The sequence below is a fragment of the Oreochromis niloticus genome, linkage group LG13 (genome assembly GCF_001858045.2).
Source record: "Oreochromis niloticus isolate F11D_XX linkage group LG13, O_niloticus_UMD_NMBU, whole genome shotgun sequence".
NCBI classification, from domain to species: Eukaryota; Metazoa; Chordata; class Actinopteri; order Cichliformes; family Cichlidae; genus Oreochromis; species Oreochromis niloticus.
The window spans coordinates 23,024,559-23,049,263 of NC_031978.2; the positions used below are offsets into that span (position 1 = coordinate 23,024,559).

Here is a 24,705-nt window from a genome sequence, read left to right on the forward strand (position 1 = left end):
TGTTAAGACGTGGTGAATGAGAGCAGTCTCGCCACAAAACAAGCCATAACACCTTTTTTATTCTGCGCGCGGGCTGTTGAGATTTAACTGCATGTCAAAGAAGTAATTGCTGCATGATCTATTATTTACAGAAAGGCTATCATTTACTGTGGAGATGAAAGTGGTGTTTCACCGGGGACGCTTTTATAAAAACAGTTCACCGTGGAACACAAAATCTTCCTTTTGCTCGATCTGTTCAGCCACAAGTAGTGTAAACATTCATGCATCAGGATATAAGTTACAAAGGGAAGACAAAAGAAAACATGCCATCTGGAAGGTGAATTTATTATTTGGAAGGCATTCGTGCACAGCATTTGGGAACAATGGGTATAAAAAATCCTCAAAATTTAGTGAAGCAGCAGTTTGGAGATCTGTCAGTTTCTTAAAGTATAAGTAAACAGGTATCTAACTATTACTGCCATGGGCACCTCTAAAAAACTTCAAATATTAATTTAGGAGAAGCAAAAAAGTGCTTCCATAAAAACTTGTCAACGTCTAAATATAGACATAAGTAATTAGAAAAAATCTGCAAAAAAGTGAGCCCTCTTTTAATCTTTAAAAAAAAAAAATGCCCTCAGATGTCAGTGCAGAGGAGGTTAACATCTAAGATGAACAAAACAACATATGATTTTCTTCCACGAATAAATAACTCAAGAATCTTGAGATTTACACCAATCCAAAAGATGCTCGTGCATTCATTTCACATATACATATATTCATAAAGAAACTGCATTTCAAGAGTTCAAAAGATTTGTCTTTTAAAAAAGAACTAATACATAGTCCAACATTATGATTTAACACACATAAAAAACAAAGAAAACCCAAACAGCTACCAAACATTTGGCCCTTCTCCTGCTGTCTGATGAATTCACTGTGTGCTTATGATTGCTCAGTTTAGACACTGTGAAGTCAAAGGGTCAAAGGTCATATCAGCTGTCCAGCTCGAAGTCTGTCTCATCGCACAGGTCGGGCTGAGGGGAATATTTCCGCCGCGAGAACTTCAGGCAGAGAAGATCTCCCACCTCATTCATACAATCGAGCACCTGAGGACAATGGAAAGTCTCAGAGCATGTATGTTTCATATATATCCAAAGTATCAAAGTGGGAAATGCTTGTGTGTGTTTGTACCCGGTTCAGCATATCCCTGGTGTGTGCAGCAGATACACAGAAACGAGCTCGGGCCTCTGTGATCGGCGTTGCTGGAAAGCCGACCACAACTACGCCGATTTTTCTCGCCAGCATTTCTCGCGCAAAAGCCCTGATCAGCATAAAAAAAGAGAAACGGGTTAAACACGCAGCACACAAATGGCTTTAGGAACACGAGGGCTTTTTTTTCTACTTCTGCTTCTTCTTTTTTTGAGTCCTCCTTTTCCGACTGAATGTGGTCAGTTATAATGTTGTCACATTATATTTGTTACAGCACCTACATAACACAGCAGTGTAACTCATATTTACGAGTTCTGAGTTCACCGAAATGAGCACGCAAGTCACATTACGATGGGAAATGTTTTGGTGCTATGCCTCATCAAATTTAAAATCCATAGGAACGTTGTTCCTTCTAGCCTTTCCAAATGTTTAAATATGCAGTCGGGACGTGTGGTTTGCGAGGCTTGTGATAATTTCTGCAAAGCACCATAAATTAAAAAGGGTGCAGTAATTGTTTTGACGACCTCAGAGCAAATCTGTTCATTTGAACAAAGCCAACCTGCTCTGGCTCACTTTACCGTGGACAGTTTGAAGAGGTTAAAACCTTAAAATGAGTCCTGAAAATGGTTTGATGAATCTGACCCGGTATATTTTATATAAACATGGTGATGAGTATCTACAGAAATATGTTCAATGCTAATAAACGGACTTCAGTGTTGTTATAGGAATAAATATTTTGGCTCTGGAAAAAAATTTATTTTTTTTGAAACAAGGTTTGGGGACCTGTGAAATTTCAACTTTATTACAATAAACACTGATACTCACGATAGCAGAGCGATCTAAAATCACAGGCTATATGATGATGCTATCTGATTAAGGCAATAACTGAGCAGAATTTGTATTTGTGCGGATATTAATGTTGACTGTCATATAATCAAGGACAGTTGATTACATACCCGAGTGGGAGTCTAGGGTTATACCAAATCAGTACCTGATGTTGCCTCTTAAGAGGTTAAAGACATCATAACACTACACAAATGATTGATGGAAACTTTGGAGGCACACGGTGAGCTGATCAGAAGATGCACGTGATGCTATACTGAAGCTAGGAACAAGGAACATCCTGATCATCTCGCTCTGTAAAAGTGTTTTCATGAGTGTTTCTGTGTGCTTACACCACTTTGGCTGGCATGTAGAGCAGCACTGGAACCACAGGTGAGTCATCATTGCCGTAGATGATGAAGCCCATCTCCTTCAGTCTGGATCTGAAGTATTTGGCGTTCTCTGCCAGTTGGCGAATCCGTCTCATTCCTCCAATTAAAACAAGGACACCAGCAGATGTACATGAGTAAAGCACCTTTTTTCACTGAATTTCCCCGCCATATTTCTACCGTGCCCTGTAGGGAAGGACATTAACTGTCAGTAGTAGCTAATGTACTGTGAGTCCTGTGCAGTGCCATCTCATTCTGAGTCCTGCACCTCCATCTGGGCCATTCCAGCCTCCTCTATGAAGTTGTTCATGATTACAGCTCAGCTGCAGCAGCAGATGGTTCAGTTTTGTCCGCCTGACAGCAATGGTATATGCGCTTGCATGTTGCCAGAGTGGGGGTCTTGCAAATTGGATATGATGGATTTTGCGCGGAATTAGTGACTGTGGGCTGCCACGAGAATGTAGCTGTGACATATAGTGAACACGAATAATGCTTAAGTATCACACGCATTTCCTATAAATTCACTGCACTAGAAAATAAATCAAAGGCAGCAGAGGCGGCTTGTTCTGCTGACCCTCTGTGTTCCCGAACAATGCGAATCACTGGGGAGCCCGCTTGCTCTGTAGCTGCTGCAGAGTTTGGCATGGCCGGCCTTGGAACACAGCTCTGTTTCCCTCTGATTACCTGGGAACAGATTGGCAGTTCTTTCAAAGGGATGTAAGAGAGCACTTTAAATCCCCTTATCTCAGAAGAGGGAGAAGGAGAGAGAGGGAGAGAAAGGGGGGGAAAAAAAACATAACATTCGGACATCTGCCAAAAAAGCCCAGGCCCCATTTTGTAAATTGTTTCTCTCTGCTAAGATAGAGGGCACGGAGGTCAAAAACCTGCTGCCAGACACAAGAATCGTACAAGCAGGCGAGAACGTGTGGACGTTGCTGTCTGTCAGACTTGTGTGAAATTCAACATCAAAGGGAAAAGATGAAGAAGACAGAGGACGACTTGGAGGAAGAGGAATAAAGACTTATGACACAGATATTCAAGGGCTCTGTTAGGTTTCTTGTCACAATGAGATTTTAAAGTTGTTGTTTCTTTTTTTTCGATGGACACTGGGACTGATGTTTAGAAAAACTGCCTTCCCTCCCCTCTATAAGACAGGTTAAGGCAATTCTTTTTTCCACAACAGATATTTCACTGGACTACGTCAGATACAAAGCATGTCTGCTTCAGAGCCAGATGAAAAAGTTACTCATCTCAGCAAGAAACTGCAGCATCTACCTCGACCGCAACGCAGCAGGGTCTAGTCCTTGAAGTGATGACAGAAGCGTTTCATTTTGTTTGTCACGGCTGCCTAGCTTTGCCTCATGGCGCATGCTGTAAATACTGTAAATTTGGTATAACCCTAATGTGTAATCTGTCATTACTTACTAGGCACTAGATGCACTAATGCTACTCCCGTTAGCACTCCTTCCATTACCAGGAGTACAGCAATAATAACTCAGAGAGAATTGCCCCGGTGGTATCGCGTCTGGTCTGGTAACGACCGCTTCCCCTGCCCTCGTGTCTGATGCCATTAGAGCAGCAACTTTTCAGAGCAGCAGCGTTCTCCGCAACACACACATGAAAATAATTTCCTCCACGTTAGGGTCACGTGTGTTCAGGGACTGCACGTCTCCCTGCTCCTTACCGCTGCAGACCCCTGTAATTGCTTCCACATTTTCTGACCAGGCAGCTGTTTGCATTTCCCTGCAGGTCTCACTGCTAATGTTAACATCGGTGGTGTCCTCTGGATTACGTTTGCTGTCGTTTCCATAAAAATTATATAAAGGTGTAGAAATTTTTATAAACCAGACGGGCAAAGAACGTGTGATGAGTAAATACGTACAAAGAAGACATTAGTGGGAGTGGGCAGCCATACTTACCCTCTGTGCTTCCATCTTTTCCCATGATGCACTTCATGGCACGTATTATCTGCTCAGTGGCAGGAGGGGACATGGCCGTGGCGTATACTGCACTGTGAGAATGTGTCCGCAGGTAGTCCACCAGCTCCTGCAACATGGGAGTCAAACGCTGAGCAAGCACAACTGCACAACTATTCACAGAAAACAAAGCAACAGCTCTGAACCTCTTGTGTGACCCTGCAGTATATTCGAACACCACTAGGGAGAGCTCATGTATAGTCAACACCTGAGAAGCAATTAAAATACTTCAAGTCATTTCTCTGTCACTGTGACTGTCTTGGCACTGACTGTAAAATAGCCCTGGATCCTTTCCTGCTCTCCACTCTGGGGTGGGGGAAGCCAACACATGAATGTGAGAAAGAACCAAAGTCAAAATGAGCCAGAATGAGATCTGTCGTGCTCATTATTCCTAAATGTCAGCAGGAGATTAATTCTGCTAGTGGCTGACAAGAGAAGAGGAGGATTTCAGGAAACCGATTTGGTCACGGGTCCCTAAAGCGTATGTGTGTAAGCGGCCTGAGGTTGGGGAGCTGTGATGGGCTGCTGCTCGGTGGCAAGCCGGGGTTGCGGGGTGATGACACGTAAGCCGGAGATGCTGTCTGGCCACCGCTTCCACTCACCACCATCTGTCCCTGCTGGGCGGTGGCTGCGGCTTCCTCAAGCGCACGAGGGGGAAAGGATTTCAGGGGAAGTGCTTGAATGTAGGATAAGAACCCTGAAACAACCTGACATCTGTTTTCGTTTAAGGCGGGAGATTTTCACAGCTTTGTGGTCCTGCAGGATTACGGTGCAACCAAGATAAACCGTTTAAGAGGACACGTCCAAAATTCATCTCATGCTTGGGGCACGGACTGACAGCTCAGAGGGTTTCCTCAGCCGCACGGTGGCCACAGCACCGATGTGGGAATACGTGTTCACAAAGCTCCAGAGTAGAGGCGCTTCCAGAACAGCAAGCCCACTTGAACTTCAACAGATTTATTTAATAACCTAATTTCAATCTCATCCACATTTTCAGAGATGGCCTAATGAATAAAGACTCCTAAATATAAGTTTGCAGTGACATAGAAATAGCTCTGGGTGTATTTATTGGGGTATTTATTTTTGGTACCCTCATAAAATAGCTATAACATGACTGTTTTCCAGAGCACATCTGCACAGTCTTTTGTTGGTCAACCCAAATCCAGTTAATGTAGGACTTGGGGTATTTCACCACAACAACAAATACGTCAAATCTAAAGGTTCTCTCTCTTTTCCTGCCTTTTTTCCTTTAGGACTTTACTGCAGCCAGCTGTCACACCAGGAAGAGTGTTCATACTTCAAACATTATCATGCTTGTTAAAAGTCATCCTGTTAAATCTGGAGCGCAGTTCTGATGCCTGCCACAAGAAGGGGCTGGCCCTCTGCCAGCTTTACCTTCTTATTATGGCAGAGCAGGGCTGGGGGAAACTGAAGGAGAAAGAAGGAAGGGTCCCTCTCTGAATACCTAATTCAAACAACATGGTCGTTTCCGTTGTTGCTTTCTAATCAACTGCCACAAAACTGGTGTGGTTATGTACCAAAGTGTACTATTTAATGGAGTAAAAAAAAAGAAAAGAAAAAAAAGTGCCCAGAGACGCAGCCTGGGGAACATTTGTGGGACATGTGAGGGCTAAGAGAGAGGGAGTATAATTGACTTCCATACATTTTTAATAAACAGCCCTGGCGCAGAATATAACATGCATCATAAAAATTTACATTTCAAAATCTAAATATTTGAAAATACTCTTGTGTGATGTTTAAACCTGCTCCGGAGCCAGAAGGGTTAATTGTGTTACACAATGCTTGTCAGGTTATTTAAACCATGTCAGGATTTAAAAAGCCGGCTCATTTATTTGATTTTCTGTGATGCTAATTCACCCAAGGCTGTTGGGATTGTTTCAGTGCGATTAATCCAATCAGCTTATTTTCTTAAAAAATTGTGTCACGACCCTATTTTGTCCAAGGAGTTTTATTTTCATTTTTAATTCTTCTGTAAAGCAACAGGTCTGCGGCAGTTCTTGCCTTTCACAAGATTGCTATGAACTGGCGATGTGGAGGGAAATGAAAACAGCGATGATGGATCGTATTCTTTTGAGAAAGCCGGGGAGGCTGATAAATGTAACAACATCACTGCCGTGTTGACGATAGAGTCTTATCTGTCCAGTCTCCCTAAAAAGGTCAGAAAAGTGTCAAGTCTGGAGTGTCCTGGAAAGCTTATATGCATTGGGAAGCAGAACTCAGGATCATGACTGCTTATTTGGTCCCTTGTATGTAATATAAATACACGAATACTGAGAAGCACTGATCAGATGAGAGTAAATTTGTAGTAACCTTTTTCCCTGCGATATAGCCTCCAGATGCCCCGAAGCTCTTTGTAAAAGTCCCCATCATCACGTCCACATCAGCCGTGTTCACATTAAACAGCTCGGTCACACCCCTCCCTGTTTGGCCCACTGCTCCGATGCTGTGGGCTTCATCCAGGTACAGGTACGCTTTGTATTTCTTCTTCAGAGCGATGACTTCAGGCAGTCGCACCACTGAACCCTCCATGCTATTGGCAAAGAATCGCACACACACACACAAAGCATACGTTTAAAAAGGGATCAACATGGACACACGCATTTAAGAAATTACAAACCAAACTGTTAAAGTGATTAACTTTAAAAGGAAAGACTCTGACCCCGAACCAACCATATCCACAGCAGAGCATCTCTGCTTCTACAAATGCATATTATATAATCTGACACGCCACAGTCTTCCAAGAATCTTTCCTGCTGGCCTCTTTCACTTTACTCCCACCTTTCTTCCATTTCTTCCTCCCCTCAGATGCAAACCTTTTAAGGCTACAAATAGACAGCATGAGTGATTATACGGCTGGGGAACGGAGCAATCCCAGACCTGCTCTGGTTGCTATGGCTGAGAACGTCTGCAGCCCAAATGACATAAGACAGGGTTTCACCAGGACCGATGTGGACATCAAAGGCAGACTCGGGATATAGCTAAAGTATGCTTACTCTTTATCCAAGCCTTTTGATGTTGCTGGGAGGTGATAGACGGAGCATTAGTTCTTTCTGTGCTTTGCTGAAAGGCGCCATTTCATTCTCATGTCTTAGACATTACTGTCTGACAAAGACAGTCTGATGATTTGCAATTAGGTTGTCTTTCAAAGTACCAGGATTGTTGTGGGACTAATTACATTATATTAAGACCAACTGATGGCCAAGTTTAAGGCTTTCTTCTTTTTTGATGAAAAAAAATTGACATAAAACAAGTAATCTTCACGGCATCATATTTTACTTTAGGAGGAATAAAATGCAAGTGCAGCTGAGGGCAAAAAGAGGGAAGAAAGGAGAACAGAAAATGGCCATGATAAACAGTTGGAGCTGGGGGTGTAGCCAAGTCAATCTCTATGGCTCCATTTGGCCTTGATTTGGAGCTAATGAGCAGATGGAGAGGGTCACTAAGACTCAGGATAGCTCACTGGCGGGAGAGGCACACAATACCTTTCTCCTTTCTACGGTAATCAAATGGTACCCGACCACATGCACACACACCCATGCACTTGCATACGCTTGCACACACGCAGACAATCTATTATTCAAGAGCGCAGAAAAGGAAGCGATTGAAAAAGAGACCATAACAGGGACGGCTAAGCACAGGATCACCTCAGGTTATAAATTAAAATTTCTACTCAAATGGGGCTGTGCAAAACCTTTCGATAGACCACCTGGAAGCTCATAGTTAGAAAGACTGATACAAGAGACCCAAAACATGTGTCTGTGAAAGCAGCTATATTATAATGTGTGTGAGGTGTAATGACGGCTGACCTGTAGATGCCTTCCACCACGATGAGAATCTTTTTCCAGGGTCTGTGGGTCCGAGGCTGTCCTGAGCAAACTGCTTCTTTTAGCATCTTCTCCAGACTCTGCATGTCTGACATATGTGCACACAAAACATCACATAAGGGAGAATAAGCGGAAGAGACACAGCAAAAGAAGACAGACCCTAACAATAAAAAAAAGTATGTCGGCAATCCTAGTTTGGATATGTGTTATGGCACAGCATACAGGATAAAACTCCAGTGCTATAGCTTGTGCGGAACACCGACATCAACGCAAACCTGAGAGTGGGAAGAAATCATTTCCACTGGAGTAGGTAGTTCACAGATTACACAAGACGCTACTTTATTTGCCAAAGACACCTTTCACAAACAACACACCGGAAATACCTTTGCACTATGACGCTTACAAACACCTGAGATATCTAACTAGGTTAAATATGTGGCTAAGCCTGAGCGATGATGTGCAATCTGCATATCTGCATTGTTTTTGTTACAAAAAAATTTGACTTGGCAAAAACATTTCCTGTTGACTGAGAGTCAGTGATGACAACACTAATGATCCTTTGCTGCATACCAGCAGATGGCAGTATTAAACAGCTCCAGTTGTTATGAAAGCATGTTATTCAAAGTATGACTGCAATCCAACCATTTCCTGCTGAGGAGTGAGGAAAGCTGTCGTGGCTAATAATCTGTCATAGATGATTGATGCTCCTACTTCAAAACAAAAACAGGTTCACTTAAGAGGCAACAGATGCTCCGCTGCTAAAATTCCTTCCCGAGGCTTAGCAGAACAATGTCTCGGCTGAGGAAAGCAGAAATGAAAAAAAGGAATTCACTGTGGCTTTCTCTCTGCACAGTCAAGAGTGAGCAAAAGATTATTTCACAGTGAAACACTGATATAAGATAAGCCACAGCGTGATATGAGATACTGTATGACTGAGGATGGTTATCTTCAGCTTCGATCCATAAAATGATTCCACGTTATCTTATCTGTGCTCTCACCTTCGGGGTACACACACGCTACTGGCTTAATAAATAAAACATAAATACATTTGATTATTCGAAAGAGTAGGACTGCTGTCTGTGCATTATAACTAAACAACGTGGTAATTCTCCCGCACATGTATGACAAATCTGCCGGACAAACCAGTTTGTCTGCTCTAAAGTATGAATTCCATCTCTGCTAAAAATAATCCTCGAGAGATTTTAGAGAGTGCTTGCACCAATAAGTATCATTACAAAAAAATACAAGCATTGGAGTTGTTCATAAATCTTTTGTTGTGGCTAAATTGTTTGGCATAACCCTCTATGCAAATATTAGAAATAAAAGAGTTTCTGAGTGCCTAGCGCAGGAGGATTAGTGGCAGGGAGGGGTCAGCAGCTCAGGTGCCTGAGGGCTCTTTGCCTTTAGACAGGCCTCTGGGATCTGCTTTGAGGACCCATAACTGACTCTGCTTGTACCTGTCAGGAAAAATTTGCTGCCAGAGGACTGGCTCATTTGTGCTGTCTGCTGAAAGGACAGGGATGTATCTAACGCGAGCAATGGACGTTGCACCATCCACGCTTGATATTTTTCCTCTTGACAATATACCAGAGAACAAAAAGTTTAAGTAAAGATGATGTTTTGTTTAAAAAAAAAACCCCTCAAACAACTTCACTATTGCTTCACGGCTGCTGCTGCTGCTGAATAAGACATAAGTGTGATTTCAAACCGAACCTATTGCATTAAACACAGAATGTAGGTCTTTCCTAAGGCAAATCCTGTACCACACAAAAAACAGGAACCTGCTCCTCACAGCAGCACCAGTATACAATTAGGTGCAGAAAACACCTGATACTGTGAGCCGAAGTGGCTGCAAACAGTAACAGAAACTTTCTCAACAGTCAGTTTGATGACAAAAAGGCACAGAATGCATGGTGGTTAAACGTAAGAATAAAAAAAAAAAAGGTGTTGTTTTGTACTATGGTGCATGGACTATTTATGTACTAGGTGATTGGACTCACTGTTGTGTTTGAACACTCGGATGGTTGCTCCTGACAGTCTGGCTCCCAAGATGAGAGAAGTGTGATTGAGCTCATCGCTTAGTATCAAACAACCCTGGAGAACAGCAAAGAGAAAAGACTTTATTTAAATTTCACAAGGTATGCTTTGTGCTTTCGGGGTAATAGTCAATCAAAAATTTCTAATCTAATGCTCAAAATGCCTCTGCAAACACAATAAATAGGGTATATGACATAAATTTTTCATTACTGATAAAAAGGTAAAACTTGATCCGTTGATCTTTTCTTTCTAGCTGAAGAATGTGTGACTAAATAAAGGTAGTTCACACCTCTTCCCCTGCCCCTTGATCCAGGCCTCAATCATAGGTCTGGTTCTCTGTGCAAAAATAAGTTGTATGCACTGCACGTTAGCAGGTTTTTACTTCTTTGATGTCTGATGAAGTTCTGACCCACAGACGCATTGCAATTTTCATAACCGACAGTACAGTACTCCATGTTCCTTAAAAAAAAATCAGTATGCAAATTAATTCAGTTGTTCCACTGAAATTCTCTCTGGTGCATTAGCATATATATACGGCAAAAGCTCTAAGCATTTGACTTCATTAGTCTGAATGAGTCTTGTAGAGGCTATGTTGACACTGTCTCAGTGACAGATCTGCTCAGTTTGGCCTGGGGTCCAGCCAGCCTGGTCCCTGGTTTACCAGCAGCTGTCACTCTAATGTTGGTCTGCCTGCACAGCAAGGCCTGTCCTGGCACAGCCTGTCCCTGTAGGATAGAGCTGGCAGTGAGGGTTGACCTCCAGCCTTTGCAGGGTTACTGTGGGGGCTGCAGCCTAAGGGGCTGCTACACCTCTTGAGCTGCATAAACGACCCTGTTCTCATCACTTAAACAGTCAACCTCCTCTTCCTCCTGTCCAGTCCAATCACAGATATTCATGCTGTGTGTTGCCCCTGGTAACCCACAGGCCTCTGCATCAGCCACTCTGGTGCACCAAGAGGCCAGAGGATGGGTAATCCCACCCTTGAGGAGTGCTCTTAACAAAATCTGCCCTTCCTTGTATATCTGACTGAAAGCAGCTATGTATGCCCAGATCCTCATCCTTCTGGCTACTGTAGTGTGTAATTATGATTTTAATTAGCAGCTGTGGGTCAGACTGTTTGCAGTTAAGTTTATTTGACTGTTCATTAATTGAGACAATACCACAGAAGGGAAATAATCCAGACTGATATCTGCTGCATTTTGAAAATTACACTTGCAAAGATTTTCTGTATAATGCTGAGTGTATAAAATCTCACATACCTTGCCCACAAGTGCTGGAATATTCATTGAGTTGGTGGCGAAACCCATCCCATAAGTCATAGCGGACTCGACTCCAAGGAAATTGGCCACAAGTTGTTCCAGCTCTTCATGGATGCTCAGGTTACCTATATGACAGAAATCAGAAAAAGATGACTCACCCCGACAACATCACTGTACCTGTTGGCACGTCTGGTAATCCTTTAGTCTCTAGGCTTTGCCGGTCTTTGTCACCCAATCACAAGGTTTGTCAGAGATGAATGTCTCCTGATAAAAAAGTAAGAGACCCAGAAGCAAACGCCTAGATCAGCATCAGCGCCTCTTGCTGTCTGGGGATCTGAGGAGATTTATAAAGATTCAAGATGGGGTAAATTTGTAATTTAGTTCAACTGCCGTATTTCATCCCAGGTAATATTAAGGGAGGTCTGGCGAGGACTGAAATGGTTCTGTTGTACATTTTAGGTCTGAGCCAGCTCAGGTGGTGATAACCCTATGTGACAGGTGGGGACCAGAATTCATTTGGAAAATTGATCAGATTGCAATCTGTCACCTGATGTGGCATTTTTTCAATTTTGTGCAATAAAGTGGGATTTTCAGGTACCTGCCCTTGTGCTTATCTGATAAACAGAAGAATTGCTGTTATAATTGTGAGCTATGGGGAGAGAGGTGGGCAAGAAAAGGTGCACGTACACTGTATTTTATCTCTGCAGTGTCGGGACGATGTTGTAGTCTTTACAGCACAAAAACATTACAACATTTCAGCGCATGTGTGCTCACTGTAATACTGCGTTGTAGTTACCAGGTATTGCACACTGAATTAAAGCTACTTTGTAAAGCAAATTTCTAACGAGTGCTTAGATAATACAATATATCACTACTGCATTAACATTTAAAAAATGGGGCATTAATTGCACACACGTGGGACACTAATCAATAACAGTCAGTAACCACAGAGAGTGAGCTTCAAACAGCCTGGATGTTTCAGGAAGGACTGGAGAAATGGTTATTGAGTTATGTGTATAAAAAAAACATAACGCAGAGAAGCAGTTCTGTCTTTATGGCGATTCCCATTCACTGCTTTCCATCAGGCCTTACGCCAAAATCGATTCATACATTTCCTCAACCACTCAGGCCCTGCCGGCATGTGCAGCGTCTTCTTCTTCTTCTTTTTTTAAAAATCAGGCTGAATTGGCATTTGCTCTCTTAATAGAACATTTTACTGAGCTGTGGCTTTTTAAGCGTGCCATGACTTCTTATTGATACGTTAACCTCAGAAGGCCACTTTAGGTCCCGATACTCTTCAGATAAGACAGTCGGGATGGAGCCTGATCACTTTGCTTAAAATAAAATCTACACCTTTTAAAAATTGGTCACTGTTCCTCTGAGTTACCATGGTCACCTTTGTGCCATCAAAGCTGGTTGATGAGAAGGGCAGCCACAGTGAAGACTGTGCATGCAAATCTAATAGTTCTCATAGTTAAATCTGTTGCTTTTATTGGGAACCATATGACCGAGGCTTTTTTAAGGACAAGAAAAAAGACAGAATAACAAAGGTTAATCATTTCTGACACTAACCTTGAGTCAGCGGACTATTATAAAGTTAGTGTAGCATGTTTTAATATATAAAGCTGCACAACAGCCCTATTACACTAGTATACTAATACCAGAATTTTTACTACCTTGTGTTTGGTAACTGCACCCAGTATATTTTTATGCATCTGAATGTTTGACATTATTATCTATTAATGATTACAAGAAAAGCAGTGCCAATGAGCTGCCCATTAAGGTAACTCTATGAATGTTTGACATGGGTGTTTATTCACAGGGTGTGCTTTCAGTGCCCTTTGTGTCTAGTTCTAAATGCCTTTTTGATAATAAAAAAAGAAAAACACTCCCTGTGTGGGCTCCAAACATATTGTGAGTCATTTTTATTTAAATGTTCGGAACTGGAAGTTGACCCAAGTGTTTAACTGCATTTTCTAAGATTAGTTAATAATGGAAAATGTGAGAGGCGGGATGAGATGAAATTAAATTAATGATGTCAATGACTGACAAGAGTGAAATATAAAAAAAAGAATTACATGTCTAAATGTTTTTTTAATTAAATTTTTTGTATTTTTTCTAAATTGCTGACAATTCAGTCAAAAGCAATCCTGACAATTTGACTTTGAAGATTTTCCGCATGTCAACGGTAAAAACTGCTGTGTCGGTGATGGCATCACTAGTGCAACAGAGACGCTGGGATCTTTAATAATTTATGCACAATAATGTCTCATGGGAAGAATGCTTGTTATTCCTTAAGCTTCCCGGTGAGCCAGCTAAAACACGCATTAGAAACCCAGGCTAAAAGAGTTGAATTTTGAAAGGGAAATAAACATATAAATAAATCACATAGATGAATAATAGATGGCGTGAAGTGTGTATGTGCACACTCCACACCATCCGGGGGTGTGTGTGTGTGTGTGTGTGTGTGTGTGCGTGGGGGGGGGCTTCAGCTTGTAGTCATACTTGCTCTGCCAAACATACGCATAACTAACAATCACATGTCCTTAAGTTCGTCTGATTTTCTCTCCTCTTGTCAAATAGCTGATATCCTGCAACGCTCAGTGACTCCGCTTGATCTGAGCTTGCATGTCAGCTAACCTACTGCTAGCCTGCTCTCTGCAGAAATAGCACATTGGCCTCTGAAGTGTCACCTCTCAGCGAGGTTTGCGTTGAGAGAGAGAGAAACACTTTTCTGCGTCGCCTGTTCCTCAAGCTCCGTAAAATGTATCAGCGGGGCTTTGGTGAAGAAACACCCAATTGATGGCCAATCATTTGATTTCCTCGCCGCACCATTGCAATTCTATAATATTACATCCACATAGACACTTAAACACCATCAAATCCAGAATGAAGTTCAAAGGACTTTCATCAGAAGCCACAGATCCGATTTACTTTCTGATCCTTGCTGTTATAACACTGCCTTCACATGCATGTGCATATAGGTTTTTAATGTCAAGAGTGCTTTATAATGTTAGGATCCACAAGACTGTAGCCCCCCAGCTTCTCACTTTGGACCAATATATAATGATCTCAACATATGCCCAAATGCTATATAATTTAGTAAAAGATGAATAATTCATACAACACTGAAGCCACTGGCAGATATTTAAATGTGCACGCCGTATGCAGGAAACCTAAAAAATGACGGTGACGAGTTTCATTTTCAGTTTGATACTCTGACCATTCAGCGTCAACAAGGCCTGACAGATAACTTTTTTAAATAGAGGCACATAAAGGTTATGTGAGGGTAATAAACACTACCATATAGCTGTTATGTTTTTGTTGTATGGTGGACTATTTTTTCCTAAATCAAATCAACTGCCCTTGCGAAACCAGCTCAAAGAGAGAAGTGACACAAAGCAAAGTGGCAATATATTTTTTTTTTTTTATCTTTACAACAGAATCTTAACCACAAACTCACCTATTTCCTGTCTTGTGCTGCAAACCCCAACCCCATACTGGCGCACTTTATCTGCCACAGTTTTCAGGAAATCAGCATTGTTCTCAGCAAAGCCAAGGTAGTTGTACGAGCCCATGTTGATAACATCGTGTATTGTCTTCCCGGTAAACCTGCAAGTGCACAAACATCAGGACTCAATTAGTTTGTCTGTTTTTTCCTGATTCATACACATGCCCAGCGAATTAATTACATATCAAATTTTTAAATAGCATATTCAATTAAATATGTTATTTGCTAATCAAAAACTCCACTTATTCTATTGATAGGAGTCTGCTAATGGGAAATAGAATTATAAAAAATGCTTTGAAGACAACAGTGGCACTGACTGGATGCAAAAGCAGTAGTAGTTATGTATTGTACATAAAACATTTTTAGTGTTAATTAATTAAGAGATTATGCTTCACTATAAAATGTAGGATTGTGTGTGTACACTGGGAACTGTTGGAAGAGCTGAGTGTAATCATTTCAGGCACTAAAGCAAGTTCAGGTAAACATCACACAAGTTCAAGAGTGCGCATCCCTATCAGAGATAATCTGAGTCTAAAACTATCTAAAAAGAATTTTTCCTTTTTGTCATCTGACCTACTTCTTCTCAAACTTCGTGCAAACCTTTATACCGCTACGGGACCAATCTAAACTATGCACCACAGTACCACGTCTCTACTTTTTCTAGTCACATTAAACGTGTTTCAATATGTAATCCACGTTTGCGTCACACTCATAATGTCATATTTCTACCCTGTGGCTCCCTTCATACTCTTTTCCATACTATATTTCTCCAACCCTGTTCTGTAGCAAAGAGGAATATCAACTATGACCCAGATTCTTTGGAGTGGCATATCTTTACTGATGACAAATAACCATGTTTCCACCTTTGCAGACACCTTATAGGGGTTACCAAGCTAGTTAAATCTGGGATGCCCACTCTTTACCCTCAGAAGAGAGATGATTTTGTGCAAAAAGACTGGCGAGTTTTAAGCATTTTTAAGGTGAGTGGTATACACTGACAAGCCAAAACACTTTAAACCAGCATGCTTTTAGTCTTTTGTGTGCTGCCCAAAAAAAGTCCACCCCACTGAGCTATGGACTCTACAAGACCTTGGCGGATGCCCTGTGGTATCTGGTGCTAGGATGCACCTCATCCTTTCAGATTTTTTCCAGCAAATTACCCAAAACCCAGTGGGGGACAGCTCACAAGCCTTGTCGTTTTGGAGGTGCTCCAACCCAGTCGACTGGCCATAACAATTTGGCCCCTACTAAACTAACTCAGTTCTTCACACCTGTCCATGTATCTCAGACCTTGACGTGTGCTTTTAACAGGACACCATGTTTTTCACATTATCTGTGAATGATCGTAATGATTCACCTCCTCCATGATACTGTTTATGCTATTTACAGTATGTCTATCATAGATCACTCGATTGCAGTACCTGAATGTCCAGTTGTAGTCATCAGATACCCTTTCCATCAGGTCGAAGACAGGTCCTGGTAGGCTGCATATGGGGCGGTTCCAGTTGTCTCGTACCCTCATGTACAGGTTTCGAGTATAAAAGTTCTCAAAATCTTGATAAAGTGGGACAAAATCCTAAGGGGGAAAAGCATAAGCAGGATTCATTTAATAACTGGTACTGGGATCAAGCATTTTTGTGTTTTTATGTTTTCATTCTAGTCCAAGAACTCTTCATTGATCAAGTGTCCAATGTTTGAGTATTTAACAAGATTATGTGAGACTTTATGGTATGCCCGTATGTCATATAAAGCGACTCCTGTCAAAAAACAGGGCACAACTCACTGGTTATTTCTTTTTGAGTTTCTGCCAACAGAAATAGTCACAGAACTAATGACAGGACACTGCTTCAGATTTTTCTTAAAGGGTATTACCTTTTTAATAAGGCCTAGACAAAAACAAATCTGACTACAACAAACATCCTAACTCTAATTTCTGGATTTGGAAAATCAAATCTGTGGCAACACAAAGGCTCCGATGTGGCAATGCCAAGGCCTTATCTAAAATCTGAAGCACAGTAACAAAGAAGGCGCTTGAATCCCCTGAGATTTAATTAGATCTTCAACAGATATTCTCTGCGGTGTCCTGCCTCACTCATGGCAACGTTACTGTGTAGAGGAACACAGAGGATGAAAACAGAGGGAGAGCTTAAGGAAAGAAATTGACATAATTAGAGGAAAACAAAACGTACTGACACCACATGCATGTTACTCTACTCCAACTGTCTGCATGGGTATTTGTGTCTGCATTTTGTGTGAGACCCTACAATATGCCTGTTTGTACTGTTTGCATGTATAACCTACCTTCTGTTTCTCTCTTTCCTGGGCAATGTTGCACTTTTCCAAACCCACAGCTCTGAGGAAGTCTCTGAGGTAGCCAAACAGGGTGACAATGCCAAAGCCCAGGTATGTTAGCACAGCGACATACATGGGAGCCTGCTCAAAGGGCTCATGCTTGTGGCGTCTGGAGGCAACGCCGGTCCCCTGGCCATTTTTCTATACAACAAAAATCCCACATAAGCTGTCTTACATTCTACACAAGAACACAGACACACACTTTGAGTTCAAATAAAGGGTTTGTAGTTAACGTGCCAATTAACCTGAAAAACAGAGAGACTGTGGCCTAGTCATCAGTAACATGTAGACTAGGCCTATTGTTACAAAAAAACTCTGCAAGATCATCCACAGAAATGATAACTGGACAAAAATAGATTTTTCTGAATTTGTTCTAATACTGTAACTATTGTTATAATATTATATACTACATGTAATATGTTTTTACTTCACAAAAAGAGTTCTGGCAGCTGACCGTCGAATCTATGCCTAAAACTGGAGTCACAAGGATAAATATCGTAAATGTTTTTGTTATGAAAAATACATTTTAAATAGATAATATTCAGTTTATACAATTTGGTTTAATAACTTTGGCCTAACTACTGTTTATCAGTGTAATGCTGCTTTACTCTGTGGACATGTTTGTCAGCAAAATCGTGAAAGAACAAAGCAATGCCATACATACGTCATACCAAAGGTATTCAGTAGATAATTTGATTGTGCCTCATTACATATATTTGCATATTAGTGACATATCAGCACATTGAAGCACTTCTCGTGCTGCTTTGTGGCAGGAAGAAAGCAGCATGAGTTGAAGGAAAGGTTTACAAGATAGTAGTGAAAACTCCTGTGGTGTATGGTTTGGAGATGGTGGCACTACCCATATGGAAAAGATATATATAAATCTTATAAAGTTTGTATCTGTCTTGTGTGAAACTTGTATGAAAAGCATACAAGAGTGAAAACAGATATAAGATCCCTTGAAAAATCATATAAATGAAACTTGTATGTTTTGGATACTTACTAAAACAATATATGAAAGTGGCCACTTTCATGAGTAAATCATATAAGCCTTATATGCTTCACTGTATGAAGTAGGTCAAATCTGATGCAAGTCTTTTATAAGTTTTTTCTTTTTCTTTTCCATATGGGTAACAAAAAGACAGGACACCGAGTTGGAGGTGGCAGAGTTGAAGATGTTAGGATTTTCACTGATTTTCAATGGACAAGATTAGAAGTGAGTATATCAGGGAGGCAGCTCAGGTTGAGCAGTTTGGACATGAGAAGCAAGGTTAAGATGGTTTGGACATGTGCAGATTAGAGACAGTAGAAACACTGGACAAATTATGTTGAATTTGGAGCTGCCAGGCAAGAGGAAAAGAGTAAGGACCACAAAGGAGGTTTATAGACGTAGTGAAGGCCTGATGAGACCCCCAAAGGGAGCAGCTGGAAGAAGAAGGATTACTTCTCCTTCACTTTGTGTTTGTATTCAATTCAATTTTATTTATATAGTGCCAAATCACAACAGCAGTTGCCTGAAGGCACTTTATATTGTAAGGTAAAGACCCTACAATAATACAGAAAAAAAACCAGCGAAACCCCCAACAATATGTGACCCCCTTTTAGCAAGCGCTTTGGGATAGTGGGAAGGAAAAACTCCCCTTTAGCAGGAAGAAACCTCAGGCAGAACCAGGTTTCTTTGTCCTGTTTTCCTCCCCTCATCCCCAACTGGTCATGGGAGTTGGGGATGAGGGGAGGAAGACAGGACAAAGACACGCTGTGGAAGAGAGCCAGAGATTAATAATAACTAATGATTAAATGCAGAGATGGGTATAAACACATAGTGAGTGAAAAAGGTGAATGAAAAAGAAACTCTGTGCACATCAGTGCATGATGGGAATCCTCCATCATCCTAAACCTATTGCAGTGTAACTACATGAGAAGTCAGGGTCACCTGATCCAGCCCTATAAGTTTTACCAAAAAGAAAGTTTTAAGCCTAATCTTAAAAGTAGATATGGTGTCTGTCTCCTGAATCCAAACGGGAGCGGGTTCCACAGAAGAGGGGCCTGAAATCTAAAGGCTGCTCCTCCCATTCTACTTTTAAATAAATACTCTAGGAACCACAAGTAAACCTGCAGTCTGAGAACTAAGTGCTCTGTTGGGTTGATACTATAAGGTCATTAAGATAAGATGGCGAGTGATTAATCAAGATGTATGTACGTGACGAGAAGGATGTTAAATTTGATTCTGGATTTAACAGGGAGCCAACAAAGAGAAGCCAGTATAGGTGAAATATGCTCTTTCCTTCTAGTCCCTGTTAGTAATCTTGCTTCTGGACATTCTGCTGTACATAATAACGAATTAGAGTAGTCCAGCCTAGAAGTAATAAATGCATGAACTAGCATTCTTAATAACTAACAAGAACAAGCATAATCGGTGCACATGTGCGTGTGTCATTGGGGTTTTTGAAGGGCAAAAGGCAACCAGAAAGTCTTGTTTTACGTTGTAAAACCAGCACAGAGGCCTTGATGAAGAAATATGGCTGACAGCTAACCCACTACACCACATTCACAGCACAGATATTTCACTTCAGGCAGCCATGTTTGCTTATGGTAGCTGTAGCATCTTGGCTATGTCAAGCTAAAAACATTTTTTAAATTCTTTTACGCTATTTTAACAGAAACATTTTCAGAAGTGCGAAGAACCCTTAAGACAGTGACTAAATACGTAGGCAGTACTGGAAATAGCTACAAAAAAACTAGCAACCACAAAAGTTATGCTAAGCCATAGCGACTGTATACAGTCAATTTAGCAAAATATGCTGCGACATAGATTGTTTGCATGTAGGGTTATATAAACTTAACTTGTAAGGCAGTTAAGACTGTCCGTGTTTTCAATTATTCAACTATTAAGTAATATGGACATTGCTTGAACCTTCATGTAGTTGGCTCAGATAAATCAGCTACATCTCACTCACCAGTGACTCACCAACCAGCATCCTACACAACAGACAAATGCATTTTAAAACAAACACTAGCCTAACTTCACTTGGCTCACATGTCGGCCTGAAGGCAAAGAAAATCTCCTTTGACTCAAAAGAGGTTTCAGGGCGGGGTATTGCATTATTATTGCTCTTTACATTGTCCATTGTTATATGTAGGGGAACTAAACAGCACTCATCATCCTGCTGTCGATATTTTACAGTTGAAATCGATTGTAAACTAAGCACTGGCACATTATAAAACTCGTATGGCATATTACAATCGCAATGACAGTTATGCTGTTGCAATTGTGGGTGTTGCCTAACTTTTGTACTGGTGTGATACTTTTTTTTTTTAAGTAGGTGAACACTTACAAAACATGCCGACGTCATATTTGTCTTGTTTAGTAAAGAAGAGCTCAAAATAAAAGCAAACTTCCTGTGTTATTTAACTGTTGTGTGTTAAAATTCTTGCCACTGCTATAAAGCCGGCAGTCACACACAGAGCGCACGAAATAAAACAAATTATTTTCATAAATACATTCCGCTGACACACAGACAGACATACCTCCTTGTGGTTATGATAGCCGTTTTTCCCGATATGTTCGCATTTCACTCCATTCTTTCTCAAGTATGGTTTTAGGTTGCCGTCAGCAGCAGTTGTTGCCATGTTCCTGAAAGCACGGGCTCAGCTCTGACTGACAGGTATAACCGGTGTGCTGTGCCCAACTTCCAAAGGTGACTTCCTCCTTCTCTCTTGCGCCGGTTAAGCCTCTTTTGAAACGTTTCAGCTTGTACTCACAGCTTCTCCAAAACAAAGTCACGCTTCCGATTACTTACTGTTTCGATTTTTTTTAAACAAGACGACTTCTCCTTTATTTTGAATAAAAAAACCCCCAAACTTCCGCTTATTGTATATGGCTCCATTATAAAATGAACGCTATACATCTGGTTTAATTCTTAAAATATTATTTTTATTAAAAAAATAATTGGAAAGTAAAGCACATTTACTCAGGCTGTGTTAGTGATTAGAGTTCCAGTAATCTGAGTATTTACATTTAATGGAGCCTAATAATAGAATACTAGCTAAGCATTGTGGTGGACTGGTAACCTGTACTGGTAATCTGGGACAAGCTCCAGCAGCTACTGCCATTCTCAGTTGGATAAGTTCTTAACTTAATATATACTCTAATATTTGCACTCTTCATTTACTGCATTATTAGTTACTTGTTACATGGCAGATGAATAGTCTACATATGGTAACCTGTTCATTAGTTGTCTAACATTGTTTTACAACAAAATAATCTAGTTGAAATGAACCCCACCTACTTATGACACCTTAATGCAGCATCATCATCAATAAAATCCAGAAATATAACTGATAATACAGCATAGCTATCAGCGTTGATATTCATATCAAGTACTTATCCTTTGCTTTTGATGCTCAACTCATATTTTGCTAAGTTTAATCAGACTTTTAGATTAACAAGCTTTTAAAAACAGTGCTTTTACAGCAATATAGCATTTTGACACTGAGATAGTTGTGTAAGAATAAATATTAATAAAGGTTTACGGTGGTAGTCATTCAGCTACACCAGACAATGAAATAACACATGATTAGAGTGTAGAAAAGCAATTTTTATATCTTGTGTCCAGTTTGCAGACGTCATTAGCTTTATCTCACATTTGAATGTGTGGTGTACTAGCATAGCTTAACAACTTTTATCATTAGCAGCTTTATCGCCTACATTAATCTGATTACAGTAGTAATAAAATTCACAATCATGCTAAACACATTACTCATTACTTTTAGGCTTTCTATCAACATTGCACAATTCAGTACCAAACTGTATTATTTTGACACAAAACAGCTCAAAATAGAATATATGATAGTCAACGTGGGTTTTTTTCTCAGTGCATTCACAGGTGAGAAGACCGGTTCAGGTCCATCTCGAGCTGATAAACTGTCTCAATCTGACTCAAGGATCATCGAGGCGCCATTCTTCCTCATACCCGAGCTTGAACTTGTGCTTATTGGACTACTGTCACGGAGGAAGTAAGTTTGGAGAGCACAGAGAGCCGAAAAGTGTGCGACAATTTTCGGTCACCGCAGTTAGATTTGGTAGTTGATGATCTACCAAGGCGTCATAAATCAGACACACTGTTGCTGGCATAAGCCAAATCAAAACAGCCTCGTAAACGTACTGCTGCATGCGGGCTGCTGACAGTTTGGTGTCTGCCTGCATTTTTGAGATTTTCCCTTTTGGGCAAACACGAAGCGATTGTTTGTTGGTGAAAGGTCAGCACCTACACAGTGGTCTTGTGGCGGACTTAAGTTTTCTGTGCGTTGTAAATCAGATTATGGGAGGTGCTGTGGCAGTAAATGTGATGAGAGATATAATGAGGGTTTTTTTCCTTGGCGTGCTCTTCTGGAGAGTTTGTCTCAGTGGGTGTTCACAAGCTGAATATGTGAACCAGACCATCCAAGTGATAGTGTTAAGAGGAACTTTGTTTGGAATGCAAGTGCATGTCTGAACATTATGCTAGGAAGTGTTTTGGATAAGAGTGTCTGTTGTACACTAGCTGCTTTCTTTCTTTCTGGCTCTTCTGCTGGCAGTGTTTGAACTGCAATATGGGGCATTTTGCACCATCTGATACTTTTCATTTTCATGTCATTTAAACACCAATAATTTATAACTATAGATATGAGACTATAGCGTTCACATTCATTTGACAGACATAATTTCTTCCTTTCCCAACCCAGGGCAATCGGAAATTGTACTGTCTGTTTGACGTGTGTCTAGATTTCTTAAAGTCTTCATTTAAATTGCAAAGCTGCTAGAATCAGATCTTCTTTGAATGCATTGTGTGATGTTTTGGCTGAAAACACTAAAGCCCTATGGGATGACATGTGTCATCCACCATCATCTCAGGGCTGCCTTTTCATGACACTAACTGATGAGGTTTGGTGTTGTCTAATAACTCAAGACCGCTGTCAGGGAGGGAGGGGTAAACACAGGCTGACACTTGCATGAGGGTAAACTAGGAAAGCTGACAGAAGAGTGCTGGGAGACGGTGGGTATTGCAGTTTGAGTGAAGCGCAGAGAAAAGGACGTGATGAATCCAGACCAGTCAGCCTTGCATCCAATCGTTACGGAGAGAATGATTGAATGGAGGGTAGCATTCAGCAGACTGAGTAAATTAAAGGTATCCGCAGCTCTCACCTCCTCTTAGCTTAGCTCAGAGTCTTAAATGGAGGATTGCTTTTTACCAATGGGACCAGATGTAACCTACATCTGTCAAGCTTCATTAGCTACGTCAATCTGGAAAGTATTGTTCCTTTTGGGTTTACAAATATTATTATTTATTAATTTTTCAATCAGTTCACACATTTAGGCAAATACGATTTACAGTTTGAAGTTTCCAGCACTGAACTTTTAGATGTATTTCAGCTTGCACTTGAGCGTGCTGTCACTCTGAGTTTAACTAAAGGTGATCAGTCTTTAAGGAGGATCACAGAATTAGACTAATTTCCACAGGGAGAACTGAATTTTACACTTCAGTGAGCATTTTCCATGCTATGCGGTGTGACTGAGGATTGGACTTAAATTCGTCACTTGAAATCTGTCCTGTTAAATACCCCATTGATGTTTTAGGTCTCTTACAGCATTGTTTCGTGTATTCATCACCTTGACGTCTCTTCTCTCAATTCCACGTTATTGCATTACTGGTGTTTTGTTAATTAAGATTTGGTGGTTAAACCATTTTTGAGCCTCAGCAAATGAGTTTTTCTAACATGAATACAGATGATTGGTGAGACACTATACAGGGAATAAGCTGCCTGTGGGTTTTTATACACACTGATTTCATATGAATGTAAAATAAGATGGGTTTTTCTTTAAAAAAAAAACATGATGAATGCTAATCCATATTTATTCTGCTTGCATGTTTTTCAATAAACCTTCATTCACTGGGTTACTAGCTTAACTAATTAAATTTTTCCTCATTTATTCCTGTGTGACTCTTGTGAAAGAAGAACAAGGATGAACACACTAATAAAGATTTTCCATGTGGAGCAGATGTGTGTTGTCCTGCCACCTTGTGGCAGTGCAGTAACAGCACCATGACATGCACAGCCACACACAGAGCCTTCACTTTCCTTCACCCACACCCATGTTTTCCCTATAATGAAATGAATGAGCAAATGTGTTTACATCAGCAGATGAGCACGTCATCCCTATCATGCAATATTTGCTCACAGTAATACTTAAAGCCGAGCCCATCCAGGCTTTGGACACTTGTTTATGGATGAACTGATGTCCTGCTGTGCCGTCGGAGGCTAGTTGTAATGCAGAGCTATATTTAAACT

At 40.8% G+C, this 24,705-nt stretch overlaps 1 protein-coding gene across 2 annotated transcripts; it reads right to left on the minus strand.

Moving 5' to 3' along the window:
• Window positions 1-303: 303 nt before the first annotated feature.
• sptlc3 (serine palmitoyltransferase, long chain base subunit 3) lies at window positions 304-21,131 on the minus strand. 2 transcript variants are annotated; one of them, XM_003441179.5, is made up of 12 exons: window positions 20,905-21,131; window positions 17,326-17,517; window positions 16,446-16,600; window positions 14,977-15,125; window positions 11,514-11,638; window positions 10,218-10,311; window positions 8,200-8,305; window positions 6,704-6,923; window positions 4,316-4,442; window positions 2,361-2,496; window positions 1,168-1,297; window positions 304-1,082 (listed from the first exon to the last, which is right to left on the minus strand). In XM_003441179.5, exons 1-12 carry the CDS (start codon window positions 21,004-21,006, stop codon window positions 969-971), a joined length of 1,650 nt encoding a protein of 549 aa, XP_003441227.1. In that variant the 5' UTR covers window positions 21,007-21,131; the 3' UTR covers window positions 304-968. The 2 variants fall into 2 exon arrangements, with proteins under 2 accessions (XP_003441227.1, XP_005474018.3); XM_005473961.4 differs by lacking the exon at window positions 20,905-21,131 and adding an exon at window positions 20,334-20,483.
• Window positions 21,132-24,705: the final 3,574 nt, after the last annotated feature.

Coding starts and splice junctions, on each gene's coding strand:
- sptlc3 (XM_003441179.5), bottom strand. CDS start 21,006: ATGGCAACAACTGCTGCTGACGGCAACCTAAAACCATACTTGAGAAAG. Junction 15,126..16,445: donor GACTACAACTGGACATTCAG/GTACTGCAATCG, acceptor GTGCACTTGCAG/GTTTACCGGGAAGACAATAC. Junction 2,497..4,315: donor AAAAGATGGAAGCACAGAGG/GTAAGTATGGCT, acceptor TTTTAATTGGAG/GAATGAGACGGATTCGCCAA.